The sequence below is a fragment of the Dryas octopetala genome, chromosome 6, assembly GCF_963921425.1.
Source record: "Dryas octopetala chromosome 6, drDryOcto1.1, whole genome shotgun sequence".
NCBI lineage: Eukaryota > Viridiplantae > Streptophyta > Magnoliopsida > Rosales > Rosaceae > Dryas > Dryas octopetala.
Window position 1 is genome coordinate 15,019,562 of NC_141371.1, and position 15,452 is coordinate 15,035,013.

A 15,452-nucleotide genomic window follows, 5' to 3' on the forward strand; every position below is an offset into this window, starting at 1 on the left:
AAAGGTGTGGGTCCGATTGGCAGAGTCTAGCGGGCCATGGTGGGTCAGGGCAGCACCGACCCGTAATCCTTCCACTGCAAAGAGCGGGAGGTACTCGCTGCTCTGTGAAGCCAGCCTTACGCAGTGCCCTCCACTCTAGGAACCAGGTGACCCGAGCCTTCGCCCAAGCCACATAGCTCAACCCCTCGCTTGGAATGGGCGGGCCAGAAAGAGCCACACCTGACCCGACCCGGTAGTGCGGAGCGAATGTCCCCAGACCTCAAAGCCCTCACTCGAGTTACAAGCTCGCGTTACCAAGCTCGGCGATAGAGTGTTCTCGTGCTAGCGTTATAAAGCGTGATATGTAGTTACAAATTAGCGATGTGGGACTTCTTGCTCTCTTTCTCTTCTTTTTTTTTTTTTCTGCTCTCTTTTTCTTCTCTTTAACTTTGGATGATGGGTCTGAAAGTCTGTTTGGAAGCTCCAAATGTGGTCGTTAATAATTAACCAGTTTGTATTTTTTGATACCCATTTAAGGGGTTAAACTTACACTATTAGTGGAGGAATAATGGATCATTAAAAAGGGTTCAATCGAGAGTTTGAACTTCTTATCCCACCACCCCATTAACTATCAAATAAGTTGTGATGTTGGGTATAAAACAAACCCAAAACGAGAAGCAGTGTCCAAGTGTTTCCAATTTTCAGTGTCCAAGTTGATTTTGGGGGTTCTGGTGTTAGTTCTGACGTCTGCAAATTAGATTATCAATTTTGCTTGTACCAAAACTGTAGAGACCCAAATGATTTTGATTCTCGTAAGTCTTGATATTTACAACCCAAGCCTCCACCCATTGAAGCTTAATCCACTACATTCCCAGAGGAATATGTCATTTATACATCTTCACATCACATTTTGGTTGTACTTGGACTGAGGTAGCCTAGAGAAAGGCGATAAAGGTTTTCATTTTGGGCCACCTACGTAGGCTTTCTCATCCCAATTTTTATCAGAAACCAATATGTAAAATGCAAGTTATGATATTTTAAAGTTTGAATTGATGTAAAAATATATGAGCGACGCGGTTGTTCGGATTCAATTTTTTTTATCAATAGCTTTAACACACTTTTTACACCCACTTTCATTTTAAAAAAATGTTAAAACTTATTAGTACACCTAGCATGTTTTTCTAAATTACCCTTACTAAACCCAACATAACACTCATCTATTCTACTTACTATTCCCAACAAGTCGGACCTGCAGAGGTTAAAAACAATAAAAAAAAATACAATCAAAGGTCATGAAGAATGTATGCCTAACAGACTAGCATTATCATATTGTCATAGAAAACACGACAAATACATACCTTATAACTCATTTTTTCAATCATCTCCCTCACCACTTGATACATAGTTGGCCTAGCCTGGAAATCAAATACCAAAATTATAGATTTTTAGAATTGCTATTCAATGCAAGGCCAAGATGTTAGCGAAGTCTAATTTTTCCAGCTCAACCAACCCAGAAAAACAAAAATCCTAACTCAAACGGAAGGACAATTGGAACATTGCGCACTGCTGCCATGAGCAACACACTAGGCATCTCCACTGCAATCAAAGGCAAACAAAGCTTCAAATTGACATAAGAAGTTACAGGGATTTCTGAGCTAAATCCCAAACATAAAAGTCTTCTAATATTAGAATGACTAATTCAAGATTAACATACAAACGATTATTGGGAGAAGAAGACCAGTCCCATCTTCCATTTCCAATACAATCACTACAACAAATATGGCCTATGCTCACCTTGAATAGAAACTATTTTAGAGTTAGTGGCTATTAACATTTTTTTTCATCACTAATTAATATTTTGGTTGTTTTAAAAATTATGGTAGAGTTAATAGTTGCCTTAAGTCCCACTAATTTGTAATATAGTTGACTAATAAGTAGCAACAAAAAAATTGAAACCAAATTGATAGATTAGTGAAGATAATTATTCCTTCCCCACTCCAAATTCAACCAAAAGGGACAAAGGTGGGATTAATAAAATGTTTATAATTATTATTTCCCACTTAATACTCAACCTATAGAAATAATAGTTACAAACTCATCCCACTATTACAGCCCATTCCCACTTCTAAGCCCATTCCCACTAAAAAAAGACTCTAGTGGCTTAAAAAAAAAAAAAAACCTTATGTACTCAAAACCTAACTCCCTTTTCGTTTTTTTTTTTCCAGATGCGCCTCCCTCATCTCTCTTTCTCTCACAATCTCAACTCTTGCCTCCCTCTATCTCTCCCGACCTCACCTCACCTCACCTCCCATTCCCTTTCCCTCTCACTCACTCCCTTTCTCTCATGACCTCATCGTTTCATTTATCTTCCTTTTTCTTTCACAAAAGTATATCGTAACATATTTTTCTGTCCTTTCTCCTTCCTAGGGTTTGGATTCGATGGCGAAGAAGAGAAAGTCGAACGCCATAACCGGAGCCCTCATCACCAAGTTCTCTCTTGGCCTCACTGGTAAGCGCTTCAACCCGATGCATTTTTCTTTCCCTTTTTCAAATCAAAATGTTTGCAGAGGAAGATGCCAAAAACTCACCCTTTGTTCATTTTTTTTGTTCAGGTTCTTTTCCTAGAAAAATGTCAATGCACTTATGCTGCCTTATGATTAGATTTGTTTTAATTTGATTGGAAAACTTGATGCTTGTATTCCAGTTTCAGCTTATTGTGATTTCTTTTATTTATTTATTTATTTATATTTTTAGCTATGTCCTTGATGCAATGAGGGTTGTCAATGAGTCAAATACAATGTAGTTTTTGGGGTTTTGGATGCCTGGGTACTATTATTTGTGTTACTCTGTTAAAACACTAACAAGCTTATTCATGTATTTGCATTACTGTGTGCTTTCGAGATTGATCTCTTCATCTTATAATATTTTGCAATTTGGAAAAACATGATGTGGCAGCAAGGGTTTAAATTTCGAAGTTTTCGGCGAAATTTCGCCGAAAATTTCGTTTTTTAGGGGTTCCGAAATTTTAACACGGATTCGACTAAATTTCGGAAAATTTCGGCGAAATATTCAAAATTTCGAAACAACCCAGAAACCCAGCCGCCTCAAGAGGGGCGGCGGCAGGGGGTGGCCGGGGGGCGCGGCAGGAAGGAGATCGAGGGAGATCTTGGGCGCGGCGATCTTGGGCGTCTTTCTTCTTCTTCCTTTTTCCTTTTCCTGGGTTATCTTTTTGGTTTCTGGACTTTTCAGGTTCTTCTTTTTTGGGAAAAATCAGAGAGAAATGGAGGGTGATGGGTGTGAATGTGATTTATATGAAGGAGGAGCAGGTGGTGTTGTCCAAGCATAGATAGAACCGAACAATGAGAACTGGGTATATGGGATCTAAGTAGAATCAGAAAATGGAATAATCTTGCAGACCAAATAATACCGAAAAACCAAATTATTTAAAAGAAAGAAACCAACAAAACAAAACAAGCTTCTAGAGAGAGAAATTAAAAAGGATACAAAAAAAAGGGAATTTTTAAGAGTGTTTTTCATACAAAGAGAAAGAGAAAAAAAAAAATGTCGAGGTCGTGGCGTCGCGTACAAAAACGAATCTTGGATTGGTGTTTTATTTATTTCCAAATATATTTTTTACAGAGAACTTGGGGTTGAATATTCGAAGGTATGAATTGTGATTCGCTTTTCGTTGCTTATCTATGGGCTGGCAATGACGTCAGCACCTCCACACCTACTTTTTTTTGTTTTGTTTTTTAATTTCTAATTTTTATCAGATAAGATCAAAGACCGACTCCTGAGGTCTTTACTTGTTTTTAAACCCTAAATTTGTAAACTCTAATATATTTCAATATAAAAAATAATTTAAAATACTCTAAAGAGCCTAAACCCTAATATCATATACCATATCCTAATTTGAGGTTTTTGGGCAATTGAAAAAAAAAATGATTTGAGATTTCGTTTGGCCGTGTTGGAGTTTCGTTTAATTGTTTTTAAACCCTAAACCAATAAACTCTAATACCTTTTTATATAAAAAATAATTAAAAATATCCTAAAGGACCTAAACCCTAATATTCTATACGATATCTTAAATAATATAGAGTATAGATTATAAAGTATATAGAATTTAGTGTATATATTATAGAGTATAAATAATATATTAATTTTATTTGTTCATTATACTAATTTTATTTTATAGTATTTGCCTCCAGTGCGCATTATATTCATCACATATCACATGAAACCTACCATATAATTTGGTTTTTTTCAATGTTTTTTATCAATGTAGTAGATAATATGTTAAATAAACATATTGTAAAGTTTCATTCAAAATTTCCGTATTTTGATAATAATTTCCATCGTTTCCGTCGAATTTTTGTCGAAATTTAAAAATCTTCGAAATTTCCGTCGAAATTTCCATCGAAATTTCCATCGAAATTTCCTCGAAACCCGAAATTGTATTCCTTGTGTGGCAGTGAGTTCCATTATTTTATTGCTTTGTGGAAGGGATATGGTTTTTTACTGCTTTATTGATTTTTTTAGTTAAGTGGAAGAATTCATTTGCTTTTTTTTTTCTACTCAATTGTAGGAGGATTTTTATGTGCCTTTGAACAATATGGGAAATGGAAATTGATGAAATAAGGAAGAAGAGAGGACATGGGATGTGCTGAATGTTCATGTGCAGTTGATCCTAATGATGTTGTCCTCGATATCTTGCAATGCAGGCACAGGTTGTTCATTCTATGCGAAGCAATTAATGAGTAGAAGTTTTAATTTTATCATATATCAGCTTTCCTTCCTTAAGTGTAGGCTGCAATGAGCTGATTTGATTCGGTTTGTTTCAAACTGCTTAGTGTGCAGGTGATAGAAGGACTGCAATGAGCAAAGTAAAAAAATGAAAGGTTTCTATTTAATGAGGTATGCATCTCATTAAACAACCTCCATTCAGGACTGCAATGAGCAACCTCCATTCAGATTGCTCATTAACTGACTGAGCAACCTCCATTCAGATTGCTCATTAACTGACTGAGCAACCTCCATTCAGGTTTCTATTTCAAGCTGCTTAATTCTTTCTTAATTAAACAATTTAAAGATGGAATGTCATGCCTTCACACTCACTGTTATTGAATTTTTATCATATCTTGCAATGTTATACTATAAGATTGATAATAACAATTTACTGTTATTGGTAAGGATGAAGACATTTTATACAACTTATTGGGTGAATAAAGTTGTTACAATTTTCTTCACTATCTCTGTTTTTTTTTTTTTTTTTTTTTTGTGAATTGTAGGATGTAAACTTGGAAGGTTGTGAGGAAAACAGCGGGATCTAGTGCTCTAAACACCAACAAATGCAAATGTCCATGAGTTGGTGATAGCTCTAGTGTACATTAGATTATTTTTTTCTCTGTATACATTGATCTATATGTTTTTGGCAATATGGGGGTTCTCTATTTATGAGGGTCAGTTTTTCCCTTTCGGTTGTATTCTTTTGTAAATTGGTGTAAAGAAAACTTATGAATTCCTGCATGGAATGAGTTGTAATGTAAGATTTAATTGACATTGTGTTGTGGTCTGACTTTATGCATAATTCTTGTTGCAATGTAAGTATCAGCAAGCACCATTGGAAAATAATAGGGTGGGAAAAGGGTCTGTAAATAGCCCAGAACTGAAAAACTGCAGTTCAAATAGCTGCAATTTTAATTTGGTGGCAAAATGCATTTTGAATCCTAATTAATTAGTCACCAAAGTCCATGGAGATTGTTTAATAATATAAATGTTCTACAAATTGAGTAACTATCTGCAACATTGGTGGAGGCAGAACTTGTTAGCAAAAAAGTACAGTTTTGGTCTATAAACTCCACCATTCCAAAAAAATGGTTTGCTTAGCCACTTTGCCACCCCATTCTGAACAACCATCAGCTTAATGGTGACTGCAGGGTGGCAATTGCTAAATCAAAACTATTGATAGTGGCTACTGCACCAATAGCTAACAGAAAAAAATAGTGATCATAAGCAATGAATGGTGTAGTGAATTGAAGGACGGTGTTGGGTATAGTTTAAGTTAATTATTTTAAAATTATTAAATTAAATGTTTGTTTTTTTCAGTCAATTTACATTAGGATAAAATTGAAAATTAACATGTGATTAAATTGTTACGGTTACTGATAAAAAAAAATTAGATCCAAATAGCAGCACCAAAAATATATTTTTATGAGCGTTTTATGAGGCAAAAGTTTTAAGTTATGATTTTTTTTTTTGGAAGCAAAAATATAAGGGTATAATTGTCATTATAATTTATTATAAATCCAAAATAAAAAATGAGAAATTCACTCTTCTTTTAGGAACACAAACCTTTATTCTGTGGGTTATAAATATTAACGGGAAAGGCAACACAAAGCAATTTGTGGCAGTAATGATAGAGAAACCGTATTATGTGATATACTAGTATGTGAGTCCACTTGTTATATTAATTTGTGCATTATAGTCTCTTATGATCTTTAAATTTCTTTTTCTTTAGAAACAAAATTATCTTACTCACTTATGGAGATTTGCTCCCACATTTATTTTTCATCCCACTCATTAATCATAGCATGTCACTTAAAATTAGATGCCCAAAAACATGCTAACTTCTAAATCATCACATGTCACTTGAGATTAGATGACCAAAAACATGCCAACTTCAACTAAACTCACTTTTCCATTGCAAAGTTTTGATGTTTCTACAATTTTAAGCATAACTGGGGCCATCCAATATATGGGACAGTGGGACACCATCTTTTGCCGCAACAATATGATGTGATTTAATGCCTTAATGGGGTTGGTTGAAAAAAACACACCTCCTAATTATATTACACCTCCCCAGCTAGCAAATGAGGAAGCAACCAGATAATAGATCTTTAAGCCAAGTTTAATTGCTGGTTTGTATTTCACACCACAAATTAATTTATGCCAAACTTAATAGTATGATAATTGAAATATGCTTTCAGTTATTTTCGACTTTCACTTATCTTTCTATATTAGTTTTCTGGACAATCGTAGCCTACTAATTCTTCTAGTTAACAAATAAGATATTGTAGAAAGAAGAACAGAACAAAATCCAAACTGACCACTTTTGATGCCCAATCGATGTAGCAGTATACAAGACAAAGGGGAGGGGGGGATCATATTCATCATATTTTACTTTTTTTACATTTTTGTTAAATTTAATTTTTTGATCCACAGAATATCGACATATCGATCGATCACGTGATGATATAAAGAGTGTTTTGATCAAAAAAGTGTCAAAGAGTGTAAAAAAACAGTTTTAAAGCTGAACGTTAAAAAAGTAAGTTTTGTATTAAAGAATATTATTTAATAAAATTTCCCAAGATAAAGAGGCTTCAAGATCACCTTCTTTCCCTACATAATTACTTTGTTAGGATAATGCCTATGAAACTAAGCAGATGCATTAGACATTTAGTCGTTTCAAAAAGGAAAATAGCTTATAAAGTGTACTGGGTTACTACAACACACAAATTTAAAAGTGAAGAATCTACACTTTAATTAAGATGAAAAATGTAAATTCATTTTAATCCAAAAGTCACTAGTGCGTTCCCATATCATATAGGGTCCATGTTATAAAATTTCTTTAAAAATTACTCATAATTTAGTATCTCAAAAAGTACTAAAATCCATGAAATGGTCTAAATCAATTGTGATGTGTTGCACCAATGATAGTATTCACCAATGATAGTACTGCACCAAATTATGAGTGAGTATCCACCATAGATAACCTTTTTCATCAAGTCATTTAATTAATTAATTTATTCATCAATGATTTTTGGTACTTGTCATCTTTCGAATTTTAAAAGCCTATATTAGCCTAAAGGTGGTTGTGATTTATGAGACAGAGATAGTCAGATAGATGCTTAAACTCCAGCTGAAGCAAAGCTTCAACGCACCAAGATCTGATCTGATCTGATTATTGAGATTAACCAAAAAGTCTAGTTAATGATTAACTAGGGTTAAAACTTAAAATTACAAAAATAGATAATGATTTATTAAATATTACTTTTATTGTAAGTTTTGTACAATTGCACCTAGATATGGCTGGCAGAGTGGCCGTTCACATGTCTACTCACCTTATCTCATGTAACACTTTCCACGCGCTTAGATCAACACAGTGGAGCGTGCCACAATTTCCTTTCATTCAGTCATGACGTGTCGCCATGTGATTGGCTCCTTCTTTGGATTCTAATAAACAAAGATAAGTTTTTGGTATCCATGCGCTTGTGCTTTCGGTTCTCTTTTACTTGTTTGGAGATAACTTGTTTTGAATATCTTTATGCTACTAAAATATGGGATTTTTTTACAATATTAATTAGATACAGTGGTTTGTCTGAACTATTAGATGCAACCAAATATGTCAGCAGATTTTCTGGACCTGATTGACCAATTTACCCAAAGGTTCAATGGGACCCAGTAATTTCTGATTGATCAAATGACTTTTATGCCCTTCTTTTATTAAGGAACTTCATTTGATTTCCTGTGTTTTGCTTCAATATTTTTTAAAAATACTTGCGTTTGTCAGGGACAATTTTTGTGTAACACCATGTAGCATGTTAATATGATGTTACTAATCTTTTTAAATTATAACACGTATACAAAGTTGAATGCTATTGTTTAGGGTTCAAGATTTTATATATTAATGATACTAAGAAGTGGCTCTTATTGATCTTGAAGATACGAAGAGAAGAAAACCAACTTTGTCTCTAATGGCGGCCAAAGTTGGCCAAAAACTGTAAAAGTTAGCTGATCGAAAAATGACAACTTTAGGGGCTCGGCTCACCATGTATAGTAGTTATAAAAAGAGTTTGTTACTTATAAAAGTCTCACACTCTTCAAAAATACTTAAAAGGATATAGGACTGCCTTTAAAACTTTCCAGACAATTCACATTAAACATTCGGCGTTTGAACGCTCTCTTGTAAGTGTTTTCGCATTGTATTTTCATGACACTTACAACCTCCATTTTTCTTTTAAAAAAGCAAGTGACTTTATAATAAATTGGATTGTGCAAGAAAAATCCAGTTTGTTCATATGAACAGAGTAAATATGTGGAAATTAGAAATTTGCTCAATTTGGATGACTTTAGTAAATATGTGAGAGATATGAGAGAGTTTTAGAGGGAGAGAGTAAACAGAGAGTGTTGCGAGAGGGTGAAAATGGGTTTTGCTTTTTTTTTTTTTTCAAACTTTTCTTCATAGTGTAATTTTTTTTTTATAGAATTTAATATCTATTAATTATTTTTTTTTAAAAGTAGAAATTTTATTTTTGAGATGAGTAGCGTGAAATACAATTCTAAGAAATAATGTTTATATGAGTTTGATTACAATTTCATGTATTAGTACCAAATACATTAAAGGCCTGTTTGATTCACGAAATTGATTTCTTGAGAAATCAATTCTTTTGCATTATGAGAAAAGAATGTGAAATTCTTTTTCCTGTGTTTGGTAATCCTGACAAAGTAAACCATGAATTACCTTTTAATTTTCATTCCCATATTTGGCTTGTGCAGAAATGAAAATGAAAAGTGTCAGTTTTCTAATTATACCATCATTTATTATTTATTTAATGAATCATATGTGAAATAATAGCAGATTTTATTTTGAAATATTAGAGGGTTAGTTTTGTCCAAAAAATAAGCAATAAATGCTTTTCTAAGAGGGGAGAAAACAAAACCCAAGGTGGAGTAAGAGTTTTATTTTCCCCCCCAATAAGGTCATTAGATTCTCTTGGTCCAAGAATTAATTTTCCTTCTATGTACTTATCAAATGTGAGAATGAAATTGATTTTTTATTTATAGACCTCTAAAACTTAAACCAAACGGACTCTAAATGTCTTAGAATTGGAAAATAAAAATTAATTTTTTGATTTTTAGCTTAAAAAAACATTTTATAGAAATTATTTTGTGAAACGTTATTAGATGATCTTATTCTCTCAAATAAATCTCTACTCGTATGTATTTCCAGTGATTTTGTTCGAAATTTGTTTTGGGAGTCTAAAGACTTCTAGTCTTCTACAGTGGTTAAGTGAAAGGGCGCTCCTGTCTTTTCGATCAAGGGCATATCTGTTCCTCAAATTTTCTTTAAAAAAAACCGCCTGACTAATAACTACCAGACAAGCCCATCGTGACTGTGCATTCTCAAATCGTACGGCGTCCAACGGTTCTTGATGAAAATGGAGGGAAGCGACACAGACCGTCAGATCTCACTCCTCGCTCTCAGTTGCATATATAAATCTCCTCAGGGCTCATCTTCTCTGCTCAAATCTCTCATTCAAGCTTCATTTCTCTCTCAGATCTCGTAGTTTCTTCGTCCAAGTCACAGGTAATCTCTCACTCTCACTCTCTCTGTCTTTCTCTTTGACTTCTCAATTCTGTATCAAATGTTGAATTACATTCACTTCAATTTGGCTAAATTGTACTATATATGTGTTTTTTCTGTGTTTCTCGCTCGAATTTCATCATTTCGTATATCTGATTTATCGAAACCAATACGTAATTTCATTTTTCATTTATTTATAGTATACGTTTCTAATTTTCCTTGATTTCTTTGACAATTTAAACGTACTAGATGTCATTTTCTCTGATTTAGTATACGATGTGCAGAAACTGCACGAAGCACGAACTATGCTAATTTTCAGGAAATTTTCTATGAAATATTTGCTATGTATTCATATATTGCATTGAGCTGAGAATTTGGATATCATCGCTGAATTGCTTAAGAGAAACTAAATTCACAGTCAAATCAGTGAAAATTTCCCTTGCATAATTTGATACATAATGCTTTTCGTTTTAGTCGGATTTGAATTTGTTCCAGTGATACGATCACTTGTAGATTGTTAAGTCTTGCTCATAATCCACAGAGTTGTGTAATTTTAGCCATTTTCAACGATTTCTGATGCTAATTGTGCTGTAAATTTCAGGAAGAGTGAAAATGAGGGAGATCCTTCACGTTCAAGGCGGTCAATGTGGCAACCAGATTGGCTCCAAGTTCTGGGAGGTTGTGTGCGACGAGCACGGCATAGATCCAACTGGAAGGTACATCGGAACCTCGGATCTGCAGCTGGAGCGTGTCAATGTCTACTACAATGAAGCGTCGTGTGGGCGGTTTGTTCCTCGTGCCGTGCTCATGGACTTGGAGCCTGGAACCATGGACAGCGTTCGCACTGGTCCGTATGGCCAGATCTTCAGGCCTGATAACTTTGTTTTCGGACAGTCTGGTGCTGGTAACAACTGGGCCAAAGGACACTACACTGAAGGCGCGGAGCTTATTGATGCGGTTCTGGATGTTGTGAGAAAGGAGGCTGAGAACTGTGACTGTCTTCAAGGTATGATGTTTTATTCGATTATCTGTAAACCATGCTAAATGTGTAGGAGGATTAGCTACTTTGTCATGATATGTTCTGGAAATTGCATTTGAGATCATAATCAAACTCGCTAAGGTAATGAAAATTGGTGAAGTAGCAACTAGCAAGCAGATCTTTGTTTTTTCTTTAAAGGTTGGAGTCATGTTAAATGGTTAGTATGGTATTAAGCTAGAGATCTCTTTTGAATAATATACATCAGTTTGGCAGTAGAAGCTGGATTGTAGTTTTCCATTGTAGGTGATGAGAGTAACATTTCATGATCCATTGAAGAGATTTCATTGAGGGAATTGCAGAATATGTTATTAGAAATATGGGAACTGATGATCATATTTCATATGGAAATCTTGCTTCTGTGCAGGTTTTCAAGTTTGCCACTCCTTGGGTGGAGGAACTGGTTCTGGAATGGGAACCTTGTTGATCTCGAAGATCAGGGAGGAGTACCCTGACAGGATGATGCTTACATTCTCCGTGTTCCCTTCACCAAAGGTTTCTGATACAGTTGTTGAGCCATACAATGCTACCCTTTCTGTACACCAGCTTGTGGAGAATGCAGATGAGTGCATGGTGTTGGATAATGAAGCTTTATATGATATCTGCTTCAGGACTCTCAAGTTGACTACTCCTAGTTGTAAGTAGCTTGAACTTTTACTGTTATAATCTGCATCTCTTGCTTCAAATTATATGCCAGTGTAGTCTATGCATCTAAGATCAAGTTTGCATTGTTGTGAATTTATACATATGTTCATATATAGCTTTGTACCTGATGCAAATTAGTGGTTTACTCTGGTGCTCTTTCCTCTTTATTTTGTGGAGATTTAGAGCTTTGGAGATAAATATATTTTCATAAGCTCAGAAGCTTCAAAATTAAGCTTTATTTGAAAATCTAGTGGTGCTTGGTTATGGTATCACGTCTTAATTTAATCAATTTTTCTTGGAATGAATCAGTAAGTTCATCACCTCATTTAAAGCAAACGTCATGCGTTTGAACCCATGATTGCATCCTTAACAATCATGGGTTCTCGATTCATCTTTCTATTGACTTTTTTTCTTTCACTGTTTTAATGATATACTTAATTTCAGATATTTTCTGATCCAAATAATTTCTGGTCCCAGTTATATGTTGTCTCGCTGATTTGTCAGTTTGCATGTGACATGCTCAGCTCCCAACATACACTTAATTTATTAGCACATGTATTGTTACATCACTTGTTTGGTGATTTTTGTTGCTACTTGTGGAAACAAGAGTGAGATCTGCGATTGCAGTTATGTCATGTTGTTGCAACTGACTTTTGAGTTGTCATGCATATGATTCCAGCTGATGTGGGGACCATTTTGTATGCAATCATGTATTGTGTTACATATCCAATGTGCAATGCTTTTAAGCTTGCGAGACTAATGCTATCTCACCCCATTGTCTGATCCTTAAAATATATTGATATCTTTAAATGCATTGCTTGGGGTTGATGGTGATGTTGTCCCTGAGTGCGAAATTATTGTCCGACTTGAATCTTTTATTGGCAACCTTTGTATAGTTGGATAATTAGGGTCCTGATATCTATGATAAAATGATTTCTGATGTTTAGTATCTGTTGAAGCTTCATGCTTATTTTTCAATTCTGACGGGAATTTGGATTCCCACTTTGTAATAGATTAATTGATTGTTGCTTAAAATGTTAGCTTATTTGTTGCATTACTTTCGTGCAGTTGGCGACCTGAACCACTTGATCTCAGCAACCATGAGTGGGGTGACTTGCTGCCTCCGCTTCCCTGGTCAACTCAACTCTGACCTACGAAAACTTGCTGTTAACTTGATCCCGTTTCCTCGTCTCCACTTCTTCATGGTTGGTTTTGCTCCTCTGACCTCTCGTGGATCCCAGCAGTACCGAGCACTGACAGTCCCAGAACTGACCCAGCAGATGTGGGATGCCAAGAACATGATGTGTGCTGCTGACCCCAGACACGGTCGCTACCTCACTGCATCTGCCATGTTTAGGGGAAAGATGAGCACTAAAGAAGTGGACGAGCAAATGATCAATGTTCAGAACAAGAACTCTTCCTACTTTGTTGAGTGGATTCCGAACAATGTGAAATCAAGTGTGTGTGACATTCCTCCCAGAGGGCTATCCATGGCATCCACATTCATCGGGAATTCAACCTCTATCCAGGAAATGTTTAGGCGTGTGAGTGAACAGTTTACTGCTATGTTCAGGAGGAAGGCTTTCTTGCACTGGTACACTGGTGAAGGAATGGATGAAATGGAATTTACTGAAGCCGAGAGCAATATGAATGATCTTGTCTCTGAATACCAGCAGTACCAAGATGCCACTGCTGATGAGGAAGGCGATTACGAGGACGACGAAGAGGAGGAAGTGATGGAGCAGATGTGAATGTAGGGGTAAAAGAGAATTGTGGCAGTATCGGTATTGGATGCATAAGTAGTATGGTTTTTAGCTATAGCCATTATGTGAATGAAAAATCTTTGTATTTGTTACTTTGTTTTGAGGGAAGAAGAGAGGCTTAAACCACAGTTTGTTGATGGTTATTTCTCCAAGTTACATATAATATGGTGGGGAAAGTTTATGTTGGGATTTGGGAAGGAAGGTTAAAAGGTTGGTTGACTGGTTGAGTAGTTGTTTGCAAGTAGTCATGTGACATTTCCATGTCTGTTTGTTTCAGATCAATCCATTTGTTTTCATTTTCCTATTCTATCTAATAAGTCTTCTTTACTACTATCTCCAATTGGTCTTGTCATTGTCATTGAATTCATATCATTATGATTCATGTCATGTGGCTTTACAGTGGCACATGTAGTGTATCGGTTTCTGCTAATCTTTTAACTGTTTGGCCTGATATTGCCAAGCTTCGCGGAATTTTCGCCAGACCTTCATACTTTGATCGTATGCGGATGACTTGCATCAACCGCCATGTCCATGTCAGCCCATGATTCACAAGCTACATTGTTGTGCAATGTCTCACTTTTAATGAATTAAAAGAGTAAATGATTACACGAGAGTTCTACTGCTCTTGAATCTCAAGCTTTATTTGTTTTTCTCTTGTTGCCCTATGCACTTCAGTAGCTACACATTGTTTTGCTGTATGTATCAAGATTAGGCGCCAAAACCATTAGGTCGTGTTTACTAACATGGAATGGGAGAGAAAATGAATCGGAGTAAGAAGGAATGGGTGAGAGAAGAAATTGGAGTGGGGAAGAGTCCTTCCCATTAACTTGTTTACTAATCATCTTGAAAAAAAATAATAATAAAGTTGATTTTCATTCTTGTGTTTACTAATGATCATGAATCAAAATAAAAACTTATTAATTACTAAAAAGTTTGGTGTTGTTGAAAACAAAAAATTATTTTCTTAATAAGTTTTTTGAAATTATTAAAAAAATTAAAGGTATTTTTGATATGAATTAATAACTGCTCAAGGAATAAGAGTCAATATCATGTCCTCCCAAGAAATGAGATTGGGAGAGTGAATTCTTCATTTTAAAGTAGGCTCTATTTACTTTTTTGATTCTCCAATATAAATAAACACATAATTAGAGTAGAATGAAAATAACTCTTATTCAATGTAAGTAAACGTGATAAATGACCCGAACGCTTAATGAGGAAGAAAAAGAATTATAAAACAAATTGTGGTCAGAACAGAACATAGGCGGTAGGCCCCACAATTCAGACTCCACACGTGCAAACGTGTGCATAGTTTGTTGGGCTTGGACCCCCTTTCAAGTTTGAACCAAAGAAAAAATGCATATGATATAGTTTCCATATTCTTACGAATAACTATTACATTGGCCAATGGGCCAGCAAAGATGGGAGAAACCATAATGTGGGCATAGACTTCAACTAGCACGGACTCAAACCGAAATAATTAAGTTCAATTGATCCCAGTTAAAAATAAAACTAAGCTTAATTAGTTAAGGGTTTAGAGTCCATCATTATAGCCAAATTGGTTTCTCAATCAATGGGAATGGTAGCTGATCCGTGGCACCAATTTTATTTGGACTTTGTTTGGTGGTTTCTTATGGATCATCCCCTAATTTACAAAAGCAAATTACGA

The 15,452-nt window shown here is 35.1% G+C and overlaps 1 protein-coding gene, 1 long non-coding RNA gene and 1 other non-coding gene across 3 annotated transcripts; 1 reads left to right on the forward strand and 2 right to left on the reverse strand.

Moving 5' to 3' along the window:
* On the reverse strand, window positions 1-304 carry LOC147282723 (signal recognition particle RNA). Its single transcript, XR_015123187.1, has one exon.
* Window positions 305-1,354: 1,050 nt separating this feature from the next.
* Window positions 1,355-1,733, reverse strand: LOC147282724 (uncharacterized). The gene is made up of 3 exons (XR_015122789.1): window positions 1,694-1,733; window positions 1,526-1,575; window positions 1,355-1,394 (listed from the first exon to the last, which is right to left on the reverse strand). It is a non-coding gene; the product is annotated as an uncharacterized LOC147282724 (long non-coding RNA).
* Window positions 1,734-10,256: 8,523 nt separating this feature from the next.
* On the forward strand, window positions 10,257-14,119 carry LOC147282725 (tubulin beta-4 chain). Its single transcript, XM_086249196.1, has 4 exons — window positions 10,257-10,345; window positions 10,944-11,348; window positions 11,746-12,015; window positions 13,092-14,119. Exons 2-4 carry the CDS (start codon window positions 10,955-10,957, stop codon window positions 13,772-13,774), a joined length of 1,347 nt encoding a protein of 448 aa, XP_086105322.1. The 5' UTR covers window positions 10,257-10,345; window positions 10,944-10,954; the 3' UTR covers window positions 13,775-14,119.
* The last annotated feature ends 1,333 nt before the right edge of the window (window positions 14,120-15,452 follow it).